The sequence below is a fragment of the Theileria parva genome, chromosome 2 (assembly GCF_000165365.1).
Source record: "Theileria parva strain Muguga chromosome 2, complete sequence, whole genome shotgun sequence".
NCBI lineage: Eukaryota > Apicomplexa > Aconoidasida > Piroplasmida > Theileriidae > Theileria > Theileria parva.
This window is the reverse complement of record NC_007345.1, coordinates 682,180-701,134: the sequence shown is the minus strand read 5'-3', so window position 1 is coordinate 701,134 and position 18,955 is coordinate 682,180. Positions and strand designations below refer to the sequence as shown.

Genomic DNA, 18,955 nt, shown 5'->3' with positions numbered 1-18,955 from the left:
TACTGATTTATCACCATACGGTAATGATGGTTTGATAATAATTTATTTATATGTAAAATATTTATGAATTTTATAAAAATGAATTTTAAATATTATTTTAAATTAATTTTTATATTTTTAATTTAATGTGTTAAAAAATGTAAAATATTAAGCCAACTCAAATTATAAACTTTAGTTTCATATAAAATCCTAATATTAACAATAATGGAGGAAATTAAACAGGCTAGGAGTAAGGATAAACAAGAACAGAAATATACCTCTGTTCAGAGGTCCATGGATATCTTTATTAGGTTAACTAACCTTTCTATGGAGTGGAACATGTGTTGTTTTGTAGGAACATTCGTTTCCAATTCAGAACGGGAAAAGTACTGGGATAATATGCACAAGAAAATGGCTCAATCAATCCTAGATAACATTAAAACCCTTAAAGGATGCTGGGTTAAACTTGGCCAATTTTTGAGCACTAAGTCAGGCTTCCTACCGAGATATTACTTGGAAGCACTTTCACAATTACAAGATGTCATGCCTAATAGTGATTTTTCAGAGATTATAGATACAATAGAGGAGGATTTGGGGTATATGGACGACATTTACTCAAGTTTCGATTCAATTCCAATAGCAAGTGCATCGATAGCTCAAGTCCATAAAGGACGGTTAGCTGACGGATCTCTAGTGGCAGTTAAGGTCCAACACAAATCTAGTGAACAGAACATGTTAAATGATATAGAAATCCTCAAGATGATCGCCTCGTTAATGAATTCTGCTGGAATATACCCCTACATCAGAGACTATTTCGAAGAGTATGCATCATATGCCGCTAAGGAACTAGATTTTGTTGTTGAGACTGCAAATATACAGTACTCACATGTGGATGTGTATAGATCTAAAGTTCCAGTTAAGGTCCCCAAACTGTATTCAGATTACTGTTCACGTCATGTTATAACAATGGAGTTCTATGATTTGTACAAGTTCACAGATAAAGAGTTTGTCGAAAAACACAACGTCAACATGATGCAAATGATATATGATCTTCACGACTTTGCATTTTTCCAGACCATGTCCTGCGGAAGGTTCCATTCTGACCCACACCCAGGAAACCTACAACTCACATATGACCAAAAGGACAAGAAAGTGTACCCTGTGTTTCTCGACTGGGGATTTACAACACACATAGATGAGGTTGAGCGGCTGGGAATATGTAAACTTTACATATCAGTTTACACGTTTGATTTTCTCGGATTAACATCAGCCTTGCTTGAAAGCGGGTTTACCCTACTGAACATGTATCCATTTCGCTACGATTTACTCTTCAATTCCCTTATTTCTATCCTCCTGTCATCCCATAGAACGACTTTTGGAGCCAAGATGTCTTCCAATATTGTTAATGATCTTAAGCAGGCTCAGGCCAGGGTTCACAAGCTAATTCAAGAGTTTTTGACGCTATACTTCGAGAAGGCACCTAACTACGTCCCACTTTCATTCAAGGTGATGGCAGAATATCTTTCACTTTCAAGAACTGTAGACTCATTTGCTCCATTTCTACATCTCATATACAAGAATGCTTCATTTGCAATGTATTCTGTTTATGACTCTCCACTAAATTATTACTATGGAGCACTCGGTTTCCCACTGCTACAGAATAAACTTAACGTACTAAAACACAAACTTCTAAAGATGGGAGTCCACTATACATTTTATGAACTCCTGGAAAAGCTGTCGAACGACTCTCTTGTTAGGAATAAGAACTTTAGGATATTTTCAGAACTCATTTTAATTAATAGCAAGAACCTGCTTGAATCAAGGATAGCAGATTTACTGAGGCATTTGTATCAAGATAACGACAATTTAATATCGTTTCAAATAGCAGTTATTCACAACGGCTCAATAGATGTCGAACTCTCATTTGGTAATATTCACAAGTATGAAAAGAGACCGATTTCAAACGAATCCCTATTCCCACTATTTTCAATCACCTCAGGGTTACTTTCTGTCGCAGTTTTACACTTATCATCACTCGGAATGATCGACTTGGATGATAGGGTTCACAACTACTGGCCTGAATTTAAGAATAAAAAAGAATTTATCACAGTTCGAGATGTTCTCAACCACAAGTGTGGAGTTATATACATTGAGTACCCGTTTTTTGATCTGTTTACCTCACGGGAGAACATGCTTTCTTGTATAGAAAATGCAGAGTTTTTAGACCACAGTGAATCAGGTGCTGATTACATGTTCATAATCTATGGGTTCATCTTATCTGAGATTATCACGAGGGTCACTCAAGTTCCAACTGAGCAGTTTGTTCTCATGTTGGCATCAATGGTCGGCATCGATAACAAAAATTTTCTTTTTCCAAACATGGTTGACACTGATGAGGACGAATCTGACAGTGAATCAAATGAAGATAACGAACATACTGCTTCCGAGGAACCAAACCCTGCTATCAATTTCACCGACACTCTGAACGTTCTTTTCGAACAGAGTGTTTCGGTGTTTTGGAAAAACTTACCAACATTCCAGTTGTTTAACACTGGCCAAAAGAAATCCCCTGAACATAGCGACTCAACTTCCAGTGATGATGGTAGCATTGAAGATGGGGAAGAAGATAAAGGCCCACAAACTAAACAATTTGCTTACCGCAACGAAGAAGATGACTCAAAGTTTAGATACTCAGACAGTTCTGACGTGGAAGATAAACCAAATTCAAACCCGAGAAAGGCTGAAGATTCTAAGTACATTGATCTTAACATCAATTCACCTAAATCTGGCTCGAGCTACTGCGATTCAAGCGATTCAGATTCTGATGACAACAGAAACAGAAATGTTAAATTTGTTTCACTGGACGACAACCGACTTGACAGTAATTTGAGGACCCTCAACATAACTATTGATGAATACAGAAAGAATTTGTCATTTGAGTCTACAGTGATTGACATTCCCAGGGATGATAAAGGCGAAATCGACTCAACTTACTACTGCTACTGCTATAAGTATGATAAGGACTTCCCGGACGACGAAATCAAACGCTGTTACGTTCCAACTAAGTACTGCCCTATGGACAACAGATTTGTGAAGCTTTTGAGAGCATCCTCACTTGACAGTCTGTACCCAGCCTATTCTAAGATGATGACACCACAACAGGAAGAGTACCCTGACACTGACTATTGCAGTGTCATTTTTACAGAATCCCCTTCCGACTCAGATTCTGAAGATATTTCTGAGCAAATTGAACTGTCATTCAGGAAAACATTTGACCGACTCTCATCCATCAAGTGTGACTACGAGGACCCTAACTATCGCAGCATTAATTTCACTGAGATTAGGAAGTCTGAAAGCACCCAAGATGACCCAAACCTCAACAATGAACTTGAAAATGCATCCAAAAATGACCAACTATCATCAAATGTTATTGGGAAGATGGGTAAGATGGTGAGAATTCGTAATAAAGTTTGTTTTACTGAAAACCCTCCAGTGCATCCTACCGCTTTTACTTACCCCGACTTTGTTAGGTTTAACTGTCCTTTCATTAACCCTGTTAACACAAACTATCCTAAGTTTTACAAAAATTCCGTTCCTTTTCTCAATGCCCGGAGTAACTCTCTTTCCCTTTGTCTTTTCTACTACTCAATTCTTTCAGGGTCACTCATATCTACAGAGTTGCTTGATCAGGTCATGCAACACAACAACGAGGACAATTCCTTTCTAAATCGCATCTTTGCAGGTACTAATTGCAATCAATTTCCACAAAATTATTCACAATTATTTGGTTAATTTCTTATTTGTAATACTTTTCAGGATTGTTTAAACCTACATTTTCACTTGGGTTTCAAAAGTTTACGTTTCTGGACACTGATAATAATGTTTACCAGGGCTTCGGCCATTCTGACGTTTCAGGCTCAGTTGTTTTTGGAGTTCCCGGTTTAAATCTGTGCATTTCTATTTTCGTCTCAAACTGTGCAAGACAACATGTGTGTAATTCCTAGCATAATTATCTCATAATTTTTATAGGTTCTTTTCAAGGTCCTCCAATTTATTTTGAAACACTACGGTCTGAGGCTAATGGGCTACAATATTCTGGACTCGAACCTCTATAAGGCTCTGTCCCTCTTGTAACATACTTTTTAACACTAATATGTAAAGTAATTTTCTACTATAAATTTATAAAATAGTTGTGTAAAATAAATTTCTATATAAATTTGTAAACTAAATGCATGCAAGTAACATTAAAATATATTAACATTGTTAAACGATTCATTTTAACCGTTTTCGATCAACAGGTTTAAGGATCTACAGTGTGTTAGTCAGAATTAACTTTATCAATAGTTAGTGATATTTCAGAATCGTAAAATAAAATAACTAAATGGTTCAAGGTGATAAATTACCTGAAATGAGCACATCAGTGTCTTATCGACGCTCATCATGGCGCCTGCGTTGTCAAACTCTCCGCAGTAATTGGGAGCACTGAACAGGGTGACGAGCCTTCTCTTTGAAAAAAACTCGTATCCGTCTTCCACCACCTGATGCGCACGACAAATCAGGTCCAGTTCGTGTTTGGCAAGGAAGTTGACCACTATGTCTGACCCGAAGGTAAATGAGACCCCGCGGTCATTTTCTCCCCACCCTGTAGTATTCGAGTCAGGGTCGCTCCAAAGAAGATCGCAGAGAAGACCGGTGTCCGGGACATCAGTAGGTCTTGAGATCTGTCTTATTTGATCCATGGTTGTCAATTCCGGAGAAAGTCCGCCATGCATACAGAAGATCTTGTCATCAATTATGGCTGCGACTGGTAGGCAATTAAAGCAGTCCGTGAATGCTTTCCATAGTTTAATGCTATATCTGCGTTTACCTAAAAAGAATTTAATTCACAAAAAGCTTACATTCATCGTAGAATCCGTAAATTCGATTTATTGACGCACATTCGTGATTACCACGTAATAAAAAGAAATTTTCAGGGTATTTGATTTTATAAGCGAGAAGAAGGCATATGGTTTCAAGGCTTTGCTTGCCTCGATCCACATAATCTCCCAGAAACAGGTAATTTGCCGCCGGCGGGAAGCCTCCGTACTCAAACAGTCTGAGGAGGTCGTAATACTGTCCGTGTATATCACCGCAAATTTTAATTGGCGCTTCTAATTCCAGCAATATGGATTGCGATAAGAAGATTTCTCGGCTTTTATGGCAAAGTCCCTTAATTTCCTCCTCGCTTAGCTGTACTGACTTGATTGGACGGTTCCCCCTGACCTCCAGCAGTCGTTCGATGATACTGTCCAAGTTAAGTTCCATTAGAAATTATCCCAATTAAAAATAAAGACAAATTATTTGTTAAATTTTATGCGATTAAATCTGCTGAGATAAGATGAAAAATGACTGTAACGATACGAAAACATCTAAGATGCAATAAATAATTTTCTTAAATACAACTGTATCCAAAAGCGAATCTCCCATTATAAGATCAGATTAAGTTAGGTTAAAAACCTGTACAAAAGCTGAGCGAACGATAACGGTGATAGAATTTAATCAAATTTGACGACACATGCACACTATACTTGTAACTGGAGAGGTTATCAGAATATCTGTAAGCCGACTGGATATTCTTTAAGGGAATTATCAGTGTTAAAAAATAAACTGATAGAATTAATAATTAACCAAAACCACGACGAGAAAACAATCAGAGTTTAAAAACGTGCGAAATCAGTGAAATTAAAACTGTATATCCAATTGGTTTATATTATTAGCATATATATAAAAAATGTAAAATAATTTGAATGAAAGTATCTGGATTGTTATTATTATAAAATATCTATTTTTGTTTATGCTTTGCACTATATTAGCATCAGATGATTAATCGTGAAGGTACTACAAAATCTTACCCCTTTATTTTCCAAATATTATTTTTCATCATTTACTCATATTTCCTAATATTTTTTAATTTGTCTACGTTTATAAAATCTATGATCAAACTACCCTTTTTACCCCTCATTTACATGATTCTACAGATCACCTATATTTTCTCAAAATTTCCATCCACAACGTTTTAAATCTACAAATTCAGCACCTCAGCTGTTTATTTTTTTCTTACATATTTTTTTATCTCGTTTTTGACATTTACTTTTACACATCTCAACTCACTAACATTATCACATTTCATAAATTCATCTGTATTTGACGCCAAATATAACATATACATATATAAAATCAGACTTTACAAACATTTCTAAGCTCCATTTTGATATGTGCGATACTTTGCTAGATATTTTTCAACCATTAACTTCTGCCTGAAGGTACATATTTATATACACTAAATACCTCTTTAATCTTTCTACGTTGATCCCACATGATTTTTCTACCTTTTCCTCTAAATATCAAGTGAATATCATTTAAAAATACCTTTTCCTGGCTCCATTTTAGTTTCTTTTTCATTGTTAACGTTCTTTAATACATCAACGTTTCCAAGTATGAGCGACTGAACTGCCTTTTTCAGTGAGGTGTTAGATTGTAGATCAGTCATCTTAATGGATTTTCTACATGTGGGACAAACAATGTTAGTGTTGAAAGCGGGATTCTTCTTCCCTATTATGCAATCAAGGCAGAAAGTTTCTCCGCAGCACAGTGTAGTTACTGGGTTATTGAAGTAGCATAAACATATAGTACACTTGAATCCCTTAGATAGTGCTTGTGAGTCTTTTTCACTTATTCCAAGCTGTGTTTGTATTCTCTGATCTACTGTCTTGGTAAAGAAAGCGCCTCCTGAGACTGACTCGATTTCCCGCATAATTGCAAATGAACCATCTAAAAAAATATTCTCCGAATTTCTAATGTAACTATAAATATAAATATAGTTAGAATGTGATTATATATAAAAATACCTTTTAGAATGTAAACTTCTTCGTATTTTGGAACATCCGATGAAGGTATTGGAGTCAGAAAGTCTGTCGGTATTCCAGTGGACGGTCTTATTTTCTTCGAAAGACGCTTACCATCCATATTAGTGCAGTCCTTTATATTATGACCTTTTTGTCCACACATGTGACAGATGTAGTTCTGGCTTAAATAACTAGTGTCAGTGGTATCATATGAGCCTGGAATAAACCCCGTAGGACCAGGCCCTGCTAGAGGAAAACCTGATTGATAGGTTTGTGGAGGCATTTGAGCCATCTTTTTGTAATATTCAAGTTGAACTTGTGGTTTTCCACTTTCATGCACCTTTTGTTGTTGAATTAGCTCTCTAATTCTCGACTCTTCCTCATCGATCTTGTCACCTGTGGCGTTTACACCCTCAGGTACAGATTCTGGTATGTGGAATAGCTCGTCCATATCCCCTTCATCTTCAAACCCAAATGTTTCTCCTTCTACGTCATCTGGTATGAACACCGAATTGGCTTCTGAAATCAGTGATGATGCTTCTTCAGCTGTGCACCTTCTTGTATACACTCTAGAGTCTGGTTTTAGTGTATAATGGTCTGACAAAACAACATCCGGATCAGATTCTAGGTATACTACGAAGTCGATATGTGTTGATTCTGAGAGTCCAAAGTGAACTTTTAATTTCTCTCTTACTACACTTACTTGGCATGGCAGATTTACCGTGTTTAACTCGTTAAATGGACCTGTGCTGGCCTTGAGTTTCCACATTAGGTGATTCGAGCCTGTCATTTTAGTTGAAGATCAAGATAATCTGTTAGTTTTATAAGAGTGGATTCTAATGGTTATTTTATGTTAGAATTGAGAAAGTTTGCGATAAGTAAATGTAACATATGTGAATACAACACTGATTACTGTATTAATTAACATGTTTGCTCAATAAAGATTTAAAATTGTACCATAAATCAGAATCACTGGCCAAAAAAGTAAGTAATTGGAATAAAATAATTGAAAATGTAAAATAAATGTATTATAGTATTTTTTTATAGAAAATTATTCCCCATTGTGTAGAGCAAGAATCATTACATAAATCAATAGAACAAAAAAATAAAATAAAAAGATATGTATACATATATTTCAACTAAATTATGTTAGTAGTAGGTCAAAAGACTGGAATCTTAGCATACATCGGGTGGTTTCCTATAATAATTATTATTGTATTTTCAAAGTACCTATCGAGATAATCAGCAATTTGTGGAAAATTCGTTGAGTTATCATTGTTGTACACCATCGTATTTATTATCCTCTTTAATCTACCTAATTCCGCCTTGAGGGCCTGCTTTTCTTCTTCAGTTTTCGAAGCGTTAGAGTTTTCATCCTTCATTTTCTAAACACCATTAATATTATCTGAACTAACCTTTATTGATTCGTATTGCGATTTAATTACATTTGATAAGAGTGCCTTTTCATTGGTTAAATAATTAACACGTTTTTTAAGGTTGTTGACAGTTTCGTCTCGAGATTTATCAGTGTATAATCCGATACACATATCCAGTACTAAAGCTTGTAAATTATTTTGGAATTCCCTTATTGATGTTGATCTATTCAATAAATCCATGATTTTCTTATAGTTTGTGGTTGAAACATGTTTTATTTTATCTATAATCGATTGGTCTTCGTTGGCTATGAGTTGAAGTAGATCACTATTATTAGGGACTAAGCTGTTGGAGGGTTGGGAGGTGTAATTTCTCCTTTTTCTAGTCAAAAAATCTTCACCACCATTTTGCGTTTTATTTCCGTAGGGTAAAGCCAATGGTCTCTTACTTGTGGAAGGTGTATCATTAAATATATGTGAGTTGTAATCAATGTTGTGACTGATATTGTACTTCTTGTTGGCAATGTACATGTCAACCGATTTTAAATCAGATCTGCAGTTATCGTTTTGAGATCTATGTAAAAGGAAGTCAGAATTTGTTGAGACTTTCTGGGGAAAGTCGTGAAATTTTGGCAAAACTACTGTGTTTTCATTCATGTTTACGTGACATGAAGTAATAAGAAAATGTAAGTTTGCATCAAGATTTTTAAATGTGAAATTGTCATTAAAATAAAATTATAAAAATATGGCTAGTTTGCAAAATTGGATTTAAAGGTTTAATCTGAAATAAAAGGTTCAAACTGAGTACGATCTCGTCGAATGTAAATATTTATTAGATTAAATACTTTAAAAAAACGTTTTGAATAAATCGCTAGTAATAAAAAAATAAAATTTTAGAAAATAAAAATAAACGGATAAACAATCTAAATGTATATAATTTTAATGTAATGACCCTACATATAAATAACATTAAATAAAACATTGCTTTTCCAATTCATTTTTAAATTTTATTTTTTAATATAACAATGCAATTTATTATTTGTTTAAAATATATGTTTTTCTGTCATTATATTCTCTTATTCTTATTATTACATTTAATTATTATTATTTTTATTTAATTATTAATTTTATTTAAATTTATATTAATTTTTACATTAGATTTCAGTTGATTTTTCAGTACTTTAACCTTATTTACTACAATGCTCCACCATAAAATATCAAATTTCATAACATATATTTTTACACATTTTAAATATGATTCCTAATCATAGACTATTTATCGCATTCTAGATATGTTACAAATTGTATTATTAAAAAATAAGCTGCTGTTTCTAATATTTATTAGTTTTTGTACAATATTCCATACTTGTAACACATTCGTTTTATCTCCAACCAGATTCTCAATATCCCATAAAAATATATATAGGTAATCATTTATAATCAATTTCAATTTATTTATATACATTTAGGTGCCCACTTCGTATATACACAAGACTTTACTCTGTTAAAGAAGGTATGTGTTAATCTTCTATTAATTATTGTCAGATTCTTCACATGAAAATAATGAAAACAATGATAACATTGACGATGAATTGTCGAAATTGCTCCATTCACCCATCCCGGACGATAATGATTTAGAAGGATATGATTTTAGTCAGGTTCAATCAACGGATGTAGAATCTAATTCTGAAACACCAACGGATATATCTCTTTCAAACTTCGATAAATTCCACTTTGACCCTGAAATATATAAATCCATGATAGAAAGCTATAAAGTGTATAAAGGGCCATCATATTCACTTACGGAATACAATCAACCGCTTCCTGAAGGATGTAGAACTATTGTTGACTTTTTAAAATACCCTAGAAACTATAACTTCGCAAGATCAACTGACATTTCTCTTAATATGGAGGATATGTCTAGTGCTAAAATTGATGCAATCTCGCCAGAACTTGGTGAAGCAGAACTCGAAAATAGAATGGAAGGGCCATATCTTGAATCAGGATATCAAACAATAGGTGACGTAGCTCAATCAACTTCAACAAACTACTTTACTCGTGAGGAAGATGAAGAGCCCGTTCAACCAGAGAAAATGCTTAGTATTTTGGAACAAAAGGATATAAAATCAATTAAGGAATATAAAAGAAACAGGGGTTCAGAAAGTGAATCGTCTGATGTTTCATACAAGAGTGCAGAAAAAGATGAGAATGTAGTAAAAGATGAACTTCCTGTATCTAAAATTAATCCGAATTATTTTATGTTTGACCCTTACGGATATCTTAAGCACTACCTAACATATATCAACAAGTACAACTACGATGTTTTCAGTTATCATAACAAAAATGATGAAAGGCCTAGCTTTTATCTAAATCATGAATACGTTAATGTAATTGAAAAGCCGTTTCCTCCGGATAGCAATAACACGCTAAATGTGAGAAAACATTTTTTAAGTTTGATTCCTACTCTGATGGATAAATTGGTGGAATATATTAAAAACGACCCTAACAAGGATAGAACTCCCTCGCCACCAATGCACGACCTGACGTTATTGCAGAACTACAAGAAACCGGAGTATTTGGAAGATGATTACGAGTCTGATGGAGAGGTGGACTATGAAATGTACGCCAGTATTAAAACGCTTCATGATCCCCGAAATGAAGTAATATATCCGTTTTACGACTTTGAACCCATTTTAAAAAGGCGACTTCTGTCAACGTACCTTGAAATTTACAACACGCAGGATTTGGGTCCGCTGAAATACCATAAAGTGTACAGATCAAGAAGCAAACAGCTTAAGACTAATGCGTTCCCTACACACACAAGGCCACCAAAAGGAGATTCTGATATAAATTTAGAAGAAAAACCTATTAATAGTGGAGTATTCGTTGAAAGAAGGATTAAACTGTATGAGCAAGGAAAGAGGAAGAGGGGAAAGGCTATGGTGTATCTGGAACCTGGTAACGGAAACATAATCATTAATAATAGAGATGGATACCAATATGTGTACTATAACGAGTTTAGACTTCGGGAAATACTTGAACCGTTATCTAAACTAGAAATTAATACGAACTTCAACATTGTTGCAAAGACTAAAGGTGGAGGAATATCCGGTCAAAGTGTGGCAATTAGGCACGCACTCGTTCGATACCTATATAGAATCTTATCACCAAAGCTTAAGTATATACTTAGGAAATTCGATCTAGTTAGTATTGATAGAAGAAGGACTGAAAGGAAGAAGACTAATTTGAGAAAAGCAAGAAAGAAGGAAAAATACAGTAAAAGATGAATTATAATATCTTCCCACATATAGCATACATTATTATAAATTTATATTATTTATTATCGTATTTATTTATTCAAATTTATATTTATAATAAATTTTAAAATGACTAAAAGAAGTAAGAGGAATAAAAAGAGAACAAGTTCCAAAATAGATGAGGAATTCCTGGAACCATATGTTAATTCAAGAAAAAGGGATAATCCAAGTGCAGTTAGATTTAATATTGATACATTCGGTATGAAATAAAATACTTATTAAAAATACATTAAATTATAGGTAAATTGTCCTTAAGAAATTCTAAATTAACGCAAGTAAGGAAGTCAAACCACTACAAGAATAAAAACAGCCCAGAACATGTCAAGATTAAAAAATTAAAGAATAAAATCACTTTTAATAATAAAATTGAAATTGATTCGAAACCTTTAGAGGTACTTTTTATGCATAAAATAGTATTATAGGATGATGTTCCGGTTGATGTTTGGGATGATTCCATATTTAACTCCAAGGATAAAAGAAATAAAATACAGAATATTAACCAATTAATACCTCCAGTTGAACTCCCACACCCAGGCCAGAGTTACAATCCAAACCCTGAGGATTATCAATCCTTATTAAATCAAGCTTCTAACGTAGTTCAAATAAACAACGAAGATGAAACTATAGAGGGTGTTAAACAGATAGATGATATTATAAAAAATAGTTTTCCTTCATTGGACCCGGAGTCATTGGACCTTAGAAGGAAACAGGCATTGATTAACTTGATTAAAAACAATGTTTTTGATTTAGATGAAGTCAATAAAGTATTAAATGAAGAACATGAATCAGAAACTGAAGAAGAAATTAGTGAGGAGACGATGTATAAAAAGTTGCCAGGGAGGAAGTCTAAAACACAAAGGAACAAGATGAAACTAATTAAGGAAGATAAGAGAAGGAAAGCTGTAATAAAAAGTATAAAAAAATTAAAAAACGATGTGAACCATATCAAGAGTATTAATTCATTTAAACCTTCCAACAAAGCATCCGAAATGGTTTCAAGATTTAGAAACTTCGTATCTAAACTTCTTTCTGGAGAAGTTCCCACGAAAATATCAAACAAAACGTACTATTCAGACCCTCCAGAAGTTTATCTGCCCGAAGAGATGAATTCTTCAGTTAAAAATATAGATAATCTCAACAAAAGCCCAATCAGTCACATCGTAAAATCAATATACAGGCGGGGACTTTTACCACCACCGCCAAAGATAACGCTTAGATATAAAAATTATTTGAAGAAGCTCAAATTTTTAAACAGACCATACGTTTATAAGCCAGCCTTGACACCTTAATACTGTAAATTCGAACTTATTAATTTGATTCTTAGTTGCTTGTACCCACAATAAACACGGTTATATTCATTTAGTTATTATATAATGTTTAAAGTATTTATTGTCGAAGATGTCATTAATCTGACTGTTTCGGAGTACTTTAATAATGATGACACGTTGTTTCGTAAATTATCTAATAAATACATTAACAAAGTATGTAAATATCAATTAAATTGGGGAAATAATTAAAAATTCAGGTTATACATGGGATCGGATTGGTTTTAGCAATAGATGAGAAGTTTTTAAGGTGCGAATGTAAAATTTTACAAACAGAAGGTTCTGCACATTACAAGATCAATTTCAAAGTATTGGTGTTTCACCCATCTGTTAATGATATATTCAATGCTAGCGTAATTCTCATTAATAAAAATTTCATTAAACGTTGGTATTTTAAAATAAATAACAAAATTCTCGAATGTATAACAATAATATGTGATTTAGTTTCTATTGGATTCTTTGACGATATTCAAGTAATTCCAAAATTCTTGCCGCCAAATTATAAATAGTAATTTTATACGTTAAATAAATTTGCTTAGTGACGATGAAAGGGAGGAATGGGTTGTAACTAATAGTAGTGGTAATTACAGTTTGAAAGAAAACGACGTTGTATTATTTAAAATATTAGATGTAATATATAATAAAAATAAAGGTTGGAATATTCAAACATAATATTATTACAGTGGAAGACCCAAAGTTAGACTCTAATAATACAAATTTGCCTGTCCTAGTAATAATCGGAACAATTGTTGAAGAAATAGCTACACATTAAAATTTAAAATTCCGTTTTCAAAAGTAATAAAATTAATCTTCATCTTCATAATTTGTTTCGAGTGATCTGTGCTTAGTATATTTTATATGTGCTAAACATAATTATTTTACATTATAGAATACCATCATATTGATATACATCAATTTCTTTATGAATATCTTCTAAGTTATATGAGTCAGCATAAAACCTAATGTGTTGATAAAAATTATAAAAAACCTCAAAGATGTGTTAGGTCTTATGGTAATGAAAATCTCAGGCCTCTCATTATAGCTGAATTGTGTCATTAAAACTTGAACTCACTTTAATAATTCATATGTATATTGGAGATTAGGAAAACGTTTAGAAGTTGAAGGATTCAGCAAGTTTAGCATGAGTTTCCGACATGTGTCATCATGAGGAGAGCCAGGCATGTACCGAATATGAATCTTATCAATATACGATAGAAATGGTAACTTTGGAAAAATATTATACTTAGGCATAAGAAAAAATAACTATAATTTTTATATCTAGAATTATTCCCATTCTACATTACACAATCCCGCCTTATTAATCATTTTCCAGTGACATTTTTTTGTGATGACTGTTTTTAAGTATATGTTCTCAAAAAATGTATTATAATGTCAAATGCGAGGACATATTTGCCATATGTGATCGAACTACACAATAAAAGCATAAAGTTTAACAAGTACACTCCAAGTAATTCAGACTTATTAAATCATACGAACTTAAATTCAAATGAAGAAGATTCACAAAATAAATTTAAAACTTTTCCTGTCTTAAAGAACCTAAAAAACAATAAAATTCTCGGAATATACCACCTTCCCAAAGTAAAATGGGACGATGACTCAATGACAATGGGAGCTGGGCTGAATAACCCAGGAATCAACATCTGTTATATGAACGTAATTATCCAGGTGTTGACACATACTCCCTTTTTAGCCTCGTCTCTCCTAAAGTCATATCACTCTAAAACATGCTCACATTATGAGAAGGATATATTTTGTATTATGTGCTTATTTGAAAATTACGTGAAACAATCATTCGAATCACCGAATCCGCTGAATAATCCGTTTTACTCCATCGCAAAAAAATTTATATGGGCCAGATTTAAGCTAGGCCACCAAGACGACGCCTTCATATTCCTGAAACACTTTCTAGATTCTCTCTCAAAAGCATGTTATTTAAACTCGCACGAGTCTGAGAAACCTGAAGATGAGTCTGAAGGTCAGTCTAAACCAAAGGATTTTATTTCTAACGACCAAATAATGTCCACAGTCATAGGGTGTTTGTTTGGCGGGTATTTTAGAAATGTAATTGTATGTAATAACTGCTCACGAAAGTCAGAGAAGGTTGAAGAATTCTTCGATTTGGCTGTTGAGGTCACGAAAAGTAATAGGCTAATAGATTTATTGTCAGAGTTTGTTTTGCCAGAAAAGTTAACCAACGATAATAAGTACTTTTGTAGTAATTGCAAGGGTTACCAGAACGCAAACAAGTCACTTTCAATATATAAAGCACCAAGAATATTAAACATTAATCTGAAACGGTTTAATTTATATTCTAACGGCTACAAAAAATCATTGAAGGCCATTGAGTTTCCACAACTCTTGTCAATCTCACTCAAGTCATCAGAGGATTCATATACCTGGTTGAACTATGATTTATACGCAATTGTATGTCATATTGGAAAGTCACTTCACATGGGACACTACATAACCTTTATTAAGGGGAAACACGGATTCTGGTACCGTTTTGACGATTCAATAATTCAGTGTGTTTCAGAGTCAACAGTATTATCACATAACAACGACGTTTATCTATTATTCTACTCCATTAACAATGAATCAGTAGGAGATTGTGATACAGCACTAAATCTGTACTCCTATAGTAATATTTTAAAGGAATCTCAATTCTCAACATCAGAACGCGTTCCACCTCCTGAACCTAAACAGTCTGAAATTGATATACTGTCAAATTTTGGTGGAAACACAATTTTTAAACGATTTCTTAGGCACAGAAAGTTTAAAAGCTACAATTTATTAAACATTAAACGTCTGTCAAAAATTGAAAGTATCAATAATTTGAAAATGAAAATCAATTCACTAGCCAAAATGAATAAAGCAAATAGTGAACAAACACAAAAATCCAATCAAAATAAAAAAGAATCGGACCCTATTGACGATTTAGATGATCATCTAAATCCCAATCTAAGTCATAACCTAAACGAAGAGTCAAATGATAATGATACAGATTTAAATAACGAAGTTAAATGTAGTTTAAAACACACATCGTTCATTGATGCTATTGGAGATGAAAATGAAGTGGCAGAAGTTGAGCTCTGGTCTGACGCCGAGGACTTAGAAACGTACAAGAAACTCTATGAACAAATCGACCCCGACTTGCCAAAGCCTACAGAAGAAGATTTAGAGTATGACAGAGGTAAAATCCACAAATCCAAGAACAGGAATCACCCAAGTTCCTCAAGTGTTGAGCTAGTTAACCACCATTCAGGTGTTAGTGTCGAAGTTGAGCAGAAGAATATATTCGATAACACGGTGGTTCCACCCAAGAAAAGTAAAGAAAATCTCAAAAAGTTCAATAATACAAATTATCTCCACACACCTACAATGTAATCTTATATTTCCCACACTTTCATACTAATCTATGGTTTAAACTTAATTATAAAATTTTATTATATATTTTTATGATTTAAATGTAATTTTTGTTGATATATTTTTAAAAATGACAAGTGATAGAGGAGTCATTTGTCAAATAAGAGCTGGAAAGTGTATTCTTAACGATAAATTGGTATCACCAGACCTCAGAAAAGGCTCGTTAAGACTTTTTAAAGTATAAAAATAATATTTATTGATAATTAAACATTATTTAAATAAATACTTTTTAGGGAGACGATGATTTATTGTCAGTTCAATGGCTAACAAGAGATGATTCCAATGTTGAAGTAAGAATCCTTAGTATACCTAACAAAATTATAGGATACATTGTATATATTCGACGACGCATATCTTGAAAAGGTACCGCAATGCTCCACTGGAGAGGTTTATGTACTAAAATTTACAAGTAACAACCACAGGTCGTTTTACTGGATTCAGGAGACGAACGTAACCACAATTAAGGTAATTTAGATACTCAAAACAATTTTTAGACCTTTGTGGACTCATTTAACAGGAACACCGGGTACATTAAGTAAAACGTAACTACTTTAATAAATTCAAAATTATTATCGCCGATATAAAAAGAAATGATAAAATGGAACCTGGTTCCATAGTAAATCTCTCCTATTAACATATATGATACGCAAAAACGAACTCCAATTCTCGATAGTTTTTCATACTTCCTTTTCGATGCTCTTGACCAAGACACATCGAATTTCTCATTATAAATCTTCATTATCTTGTTCTGAACCAACGTTACAGTGGATAAAAATACCCTAGTCTCTTCTACCTTTTCTGTAATTTCGCCAAATACCTTCTCTTTGTCAAATTCTAGTTCAAAATCTTTAGAAAATGCCGGGAAATTAAAAATATTCAAAATTGAATCAAGTTTGTCAATAACCTTTAGGTTATTTGAGAGCATGGTAGCTCCAATCGAAGTTAAGATCCTGGAATCGTCAGGAAACAAAGTGGAGTAGTGGATGAAAAATGCTTTAATTTCATTGAAAATCTATAAAATAAGTTTAAATTTTGAAAATACCATTAATATTTCAAATGTAACATAGTACCTAATGAAAGGGAGCTTAGTTGTGAAAAACAGCTCATCTGACAGTCGGAGATAAAGATCAAAAAACATCATAAAAATTGCATAAACGAGCAATGGATGCCATAGTACCTTCTCTCCGTTTGTAAACAACATAAAAAAAGTGGTTGTAATGGAAACAAAACTCTTCAAGAGTGATAAGGAAATGAGGTCCAGTATAGAGATTTCATGAAACGTTCCTAAAAATTAAGTTGAAAACTACGATTAGAATTAAACGTACTATCATCCTTTCTAACCAGATCATAGAATCGCGTGTATTTGTAGCGATTATCTGGAGATGAAATGAATTTATACTTTTCAACTAAGTTTGAGTAGTCGGTGGTTGATGTTTTAGATGTGTTGCGATCCTAATCAGGATTAATTTTTGTAAAACTTACGGGGTGCAGGTTAAATGCGACAGTTTTGAATGATTTTCTGATAATATCAAATGATGAGAAGGGTGACACATTTAATAATTGAAAACAATTCTTTTCCTTTTTAGATAATTTATATAAAATAGTCAAAAATATTAAAAAATATGTCAAAAAACGTCCTATAAAACATGATTTAGATAGCTTTTAATACCTGTATATCTTCGTTTTTGATTCCATTTTCGTTCTAAAAATTAATTTAAAAGGTGTATTAATACCCGGGTTACACAGAAAGCGTATTACTGGCGATAGCACAAATATTAGTGATATATATCTTTCCATGTAAATTTAAATACTATAATTTTAATATAATTAAAATTAATAATTAAAATAAACCATATCGAAGGTGATAAATTACACCCAATGATATCAGTATATATAATAATGTTATTTAATTATTACCACTTATATAATATATTTTTATTATAGTGTACATAAATTTAATTTTAATTTAATATTATGTCTGGCAATTCTGATTCTACTCCTGATGTTACTAATATTCACGATGATTCTACAAACACAAAGAAACGTTTACATAAAATATTAAATCCTTATACATTATCGGCTTTAGCAGTTGGCAATGTAGTTTGGGGTTATAACATTTTCAGAAGAATAAACAGATTACTGAATATTAGGTACTCTAATCCTGTGTACCAAATCAGAAGACCAGAATCACTTTCTAACAGACTTATCGCATTCAAATACTTCTGTATCGGAGGTTCAATTGTTCCCATTGTATCGCTAGCATATGTATTATACAACAAAAATAAGTTTAAACCCTCAGAAAGCTCAGATGATACTCATGCCGATGACTCTAAAACAATTTTGAAAAACATTAACACTACTATATCAAAATATGCCAACAACGCAGGTGCAAGACTTGAAAATTTATCGAATGGAGTAAAGGAATTTGTTCCGGAATCAAACTTTAGAGGCATGGGCCTCGATTTAAAAAAGGACATCAACAAATTGCGGTATTTTCACACATTAAATTTTTCTATAGGTCCTGGATATCTAATATATTTTAACGTAAAATACCATACTCTTCATGTAATATACTACAAATATAAATATTATGCTACAAATATACATATTACGTAATACCATTTATATTATAT

At 32.9% G+C, this 18,955-nt stretch overlaps 12 protein-coding genes across 12 annotated transcripts; 7 read left to right on the top strand and 5 right to left on the bottom strand.

Moving 5' to 3' along the window:
* Positions 1-72: 72 nt before the first annotated feature.
* Positions 73-4,165, top strand: TpMuguga_02g00351 (ABC1 family protein). The gene is made up of 3 exons (XM_759824.2): positions 73-3,721; positions 3,796-3,968; positions 4,009-4,165. The coding sequence occupies exons 1-3, from the start codon at positions 205-207 to the stop codon at positions 4,111-4,113; spliced, it is 3,795 nt and encodes a 1,264-aa protein (XP_764917.1). The 5' UTR covers positions 73-204; the 3' UTR covers positions 4,114-4,165.
* Positions 4,166-4,218: 53 nt separating this feature from the next.
* On the bottom strand, positions 4,219-5,815 carry gsp-2 (Serine/threonine-protein phosphatase PP1-beta). The gene is made up of 3 exons (XM_759823.2): positions 4,878-5,815; positions 4,383-4,846; positions 4,219-4,287 (listed from the first exon to the last, which is right to left on the bottom strand). The coding sequence occupies exons 1-3, from the start codon at positions 5,281-5,283 to the stop codon at positions 4,252-4,254; spliced, it is 906 nt and encodes a 301-aa protein (XP_764916.1). The 5' UTR covers positions 5,284-5,815; the 3' UTR covers positions 4,219-4,251.
* Positions 5,816-6,077: 262 nt separating this feature from the next.
* TpMuguga_02g00349 (Ring finger domain protein) lies at positions 6,078-7,913 on the bottom strand. The gene is made up of 4 exons (XM_061305372.1): positions 6,867-7,913; positions 6,388-6,789; positions 6,307-6,355; positions 6,078-6,275 (listed from the first exon to the last, which is right to left on the bottom strand). Exons 1-4 carry the CDS (start codon positions 7,651-7,653, stop codon positions 6,215-6,217), a joined length of 1,299 nt encoding a protein of 432 aa, XP_061161341.1. The 5' UTR covers positions 7,654-7,913; the 3' UTR covers positions 6,078-6,214.
* Positions 7,914-7,992: 79 nt separating this feature from the next.
* TpMuguga_02g00348 (uncharacterized protein) lies at positions 7,993-9,148 on the bottom strand. The gene is made up of 3 exons (XM_759821.2): positions 8,279-9,148; positions 8,094-8,248; positions 7,993-8,061 (listed from the first exon to the last, which is right to left on the bottom strand). The coding sequence occupies exons 1-3, from the start codon at positions 8,891-8,893 to the stop codon at positions 8,040-8,042; spliced, it is 792 nt and encodes a 263-aa protein (XP_764914.1). The 5' UTR covers positions 8,894-9,148; the 3' UTR covers positions 7,993-8,039.
* Positions 9,149-9,483: 335 nt separating this feature from the next.
* On the top strand, positions 9,484-11,544 carry rps9 (Ribosomal protein S9/S16 family protein). Its single transcript, XM_759820.2, has 3 exons — positions 9,484-9,662; positions 9,706-9,749; positions 9,782-11,544. Exons 1-3 carry the CDS (start codon positions 9,529-9,531, stop codon positions 11,521-11,523), a joined length of 1,920 nt encoding a protein of 639 aa, XP_764913.1. The 5' UTR covers positions 9,484-9,528; the 3' UTR covers positions 11,524-11,544.
* Positions 11,545-11,600: 56 nt separating this feature from the next.
* TpMuguga_02g00346 (Nop53 (60S ribosomal biogenesis) family protein) lies at positions 11,601-12,877 on the top strand. The gene is made up of 3 exons (XM_061305371.1): positions 11,601-11,752; positions 11,794-11,945; positions 11,976-12,877. Exons 1-3 carry the CDS (start codon positions 11,623-11,625, stop codon positions 12,840-12,842), a joined length of 1,149 nt encoding a protein of 382 aa, XP_061161340.1. The 5' UTR covers positions 11,601-11,622; the 3' UTR covers positions 12,843-12,877.
* A 3-nt stretch (positions 12,878-12,880) lies between these two features.
* Positions 12,881-13,715, top strand: TpMuguga_02g00345 (SHS2 domain found in N terminus of Rpb7p/Rpc25p/MJ0397 family protein). The gene is made up of 5 exons (XM_061305370.1): positions 12,881-13,034; positions 13,079-13,266; positions 13,323-13,386; positions 13,418-13,530; positions 13,562-13,715. Exons 1-3 carry the CDS (start codon positions 12,927-12,929, stop codon positions 13,339-13,341), a joined length of 315 nt encoding a protein of 104 aa, XP_061161339.1. The 5' UTR covers positions 12,881-12,926; the 3' UTR covers positions 13,342-13,386; positions 13,418-13,530; positions 13,562-13,715.
* TpMuguga_02g02270 (uncharacterized protein) lies at positions 13,526-14,129 on the bottom strand (the record flags this gene model as incomplete). Its single annotated transcript, XM_061305548.1, has 4 exons — positions 13,526-13,741; positions 13,773-13,837; positions 13,867-13,920; positions 13,951-14,129. The coding sequence occupies 4 exons, from the start codon at positions 14,127-14,129 to the stop codon at positions 13,683-13,685; spliced, it is 357 nt and encodes a 118-aa protein (XP_061162129.1). The 3' UTR covers positions 13,526-13,682.
* Positions 14,130-14,267: 138 nt separating this feature from the next.
* Usp42 (Ubiquitin carboxyl-terminal hydrolase family protein) lies at positions 14,268-16,297 on the top strand (the record flags this gene model as incomplete). The annotated part of the gene is made up of 1 exon (XM_759817.2): positions 14,268-16,297. The coding sequence occupies one exon, from the start codon at positions 14,268-14,270 to the stop codon at positions 16,281-16,283; it is 2,016 nt and encodes a 671-aa protein (XP_764910.1). The 3' UTR covers positions 16,284-16,297.
* ADRM1 (Proteasome complex subunit Rpn13 ubiquitin receptor family protein) lies at positions 16,280-16,958 on the top strand. Its single transcript, XM_061305369.1, has 4 exons — positions 16,280-16,500; positions 16,556-16,612; positions 16,647-16,787; positions 16,817-16,958. Exons 1-4 carry the CDS (start codon positions 16,393-16,395, stop codon positions 16,859-16,861), a joined length of 351 nt encoding a protein of 116 aa, XP_061162127.1. The 5' UTR covers positions 16,280-16,392; the 3' UTR covers positions 16,862-16,958.
* Positions 16,866-18,266, bottom strand: TpMuguga_02g00342 (DnaJ domain protein). Its single transcript, XM_061305368.1, has 8 exons — positions 18,056-18,266; positions 17,992-18,024; positions 17,805-17,959; positions 17,648-17,774; positions 17,365-17,606; positions 17,101-17,334; positions 16,981-17,070; positions 16,866-16,949 (listed from the first exon to the last, which is right to left on the bottom strand). The coding sequence occupies exons 1-8, from the start codon at positions 18,117-18,119 to the stop codon at positions 16,869-16,871; spliced, it is 1,026 nt and encodes a 341-aa protein (XP_061162128.1). The 5' UTR covers positions 18,120-18,266; the 3' UTR covers positions 16,866-16,868.
* On the top strand, positions 18,215-18,922 carry TpMuguga_02g00341 (putative integral membrane protein). Its single transcript, XM_061305367.1, has 2 exons — positions 18,215-18,811; positions 18,841-18,922. The coding sequence occupies exons 1-2, from the start codon at positions 18,297-18,299 to the stop codon at positions 18,863-18,865; spliced, it is 540 nt and encodes a 179-aa protein (XP_061161338.1). The 5' UTR covers positions 18,215-18,296; the 3' UTR covers positions 18,866-18,922.
* Positions 18,923-18,955: the final 33 nt, after the last annotated feature.

Bases quoted from the DNA above. Each gene is read 5' to 3' on its own strand.
- TpMuguga_02g00351 (XM_759824.2), top strand. From the start codon at position 205: ATGGAGGAAATTAAACAGGCTAGGAGTAAGGATAAACAAGAACAGAAA. The intron at 3,722-3,795 runs GTACTAATTGCA...AATACTTTTCAG, and splicing joins TCTAAATCGCATCTTTGCAG to GATTGTTTAAACCTACATTT. The intron at 3,969-4,008 runs GTGTGTAATTCC...TAATTTTTATAG, and splicing joins CAAACTGTGCAAGACAACAT to GTTCTTTTCAAGGTCCTCCA.
- gsp-2 (XM_759823.2), bottom strand. From the start codon at position 5,283: ATGGAACTTAACTTGGACAGTATCATCGAACGACTGCTGGAGGTCAGG. The intron at 4,847-4,877 runs GTAAGCTTTTTG...AATTCTTTTTAG, and splicing joins TTACGGATTCTACGATGAAT to GTAAACGCAGATATAGCATT. The intron at 4,288-4,382 runs GTAATTTATCAC...AACACACTGTAG, and splicing joins CACTGATGTGCTCATTTCAG to ATCCTTAAACCTGTTGATCG.
- TpMuguga_02g00349 (XM_061305372.1), bottom strand. From the start codon at position 7,653: ATGACAGGCTCGAATCACCTAATGTGGAAACTCAAGGCCAGCACAGGT. The intron at 6,356-6,387 runs GTATTTTTAAAT...CTTGATATTTAG, and splicing joins TAAAATGGAGCCAGGAAAAG to AGGAAAAGGTAGAAAAATCA. The intron at 6,276-6,306 runs GTATTTAGTGTA...ATGTACCTTCAG, and splicing joins AACGTAGAAAGATTAAAGAG to GCAGAAGTTAATGGTTGAAA.
- TpMuguga_02g00348 (XM_759821.2), bottom strand. From the start codon at position 8,893: ATGAATGAAAACACAGTAGTTTTGCCAAAATTTCACGACTTTCCCCAG. The intron at 8,249-8,278 runs GTTAGTTCAGAT...AATGGTGTTTAG, and splicing joins CGCAATACGAATCAATAAAG to AAAATGAAGGATGAAAACTC. The intron at 8,062-8,093 runs GTACTTTGAAAA...TAATTATTATAG, and splicing joins ATTGCTGATTATCTCGATAG to GAAACCACCCGATGTATGCT.
- rps9 (XM_759820.2), top strand. From the start codon at position 9,529: ATGTTACAAATTGTATTATTAAAAAATAAGCTGCTGTTTCTAATATTT. The intron at 9,663-9,705 runs GTAATCATTTAT...ATATACATTTAG, and splicing joins TCCCATAAAAATATATATAG to GTGCCCACTTCGTATATACA. The intron at 9,750-9,781 runs GTATGTGTTAAT...AATTATTGTCAG, and splicing joins ACTTTACTCTGTTAAAGAAG to ATTCTTCACATGAAAATAAT.
- TpMuguga_02g00346 (XM_061305371.1), top strand. From the start codon at position 11,623: ATGACTAAAAGAAGTAAGAGGAATAAAAAGAGAACAAGTTCCAAAATA. The intron at 11,753-11,793 runs GTATGAAATAAA...ATTAAATTATAG, and splicing joins ATTTAATATTGATACATTCG to GTAAATTGTCCTTAAGAAAT. The intron at 11,946-11,975 runs GTACTTTTTATG...ATAGTATTATAG, and splicing joins TTGATTCGAAACCTTTAGAG to GATGATGTTCCGGTTGATGT.
- TpMuguga_02g00345 (XM_061305370.1), top strand. From the start codon at position 12,927: ATGTTTAAAGTATTTATTGTCGAAGATGTCATTAATCTGACTGTTTCG. The intron at 13,035-13,078 runs GTATGTAAATAT...TTAAAAATTCAG, and splicing joins CTAATAAATACATTAACAAA to GTTATACATGGGATCGGATT.
- ADRM1 (XM_061305369.1), top strand. From the start codon at position 16,393: ATGACAAGTGATAGAGGAGTCATTTGTCAAATAAGAGCTGGAAAGTGT. The intron at 16,613-16,646 runs GTAAGAATCCTT...ACAAAATTATAG, and splicing joins GAGATGATTCCAATGTTGAA to GATACATTGTATATATTCGA. The intron at 16,788-16,816 runs GTAATTTAGATA...AACAATTTTTAG, and splicing joins CGAACGTAACCACAATTAAG to ACCTTTGTGGACTCATTTAA.
- TpMuguga_02g00342 (XM_061305368.1), bottom strand. From the start codon at position 18,119: ATGGAAAGATATATATCACTAATATTTGTGCTATCGCCAGTAATACGC. The intron at 18,025-18,055 runs GTATTAATACAC...ATTAATTTTTAG, and splicing joins ACGCTTTCTGTGTAACCCGG to AACGAAAATGGAATCAAAAA. The intron at 17,071-17,100 runs GTATTTTTATCC...ACGTTGGTTCAG, and splicing joins AAAAGGTAGAAGAGACTAGG to AACAAGATAATGAAGATTTA.
- TpMuguga_02g00341 (XM_061305367.1), top strand. From the start codon at position 18,297: ATGTCTGGCAATTCTGATTCTACTCCTGATGTTACTAATATTCACGAT. The intron at 18,812-18,840 runs GTATTTTCACAC...ATTTTTCTATAG, and splicing joins AAGGACATCAACAAATTGCG to GTCCTGGATATCTAATATAT.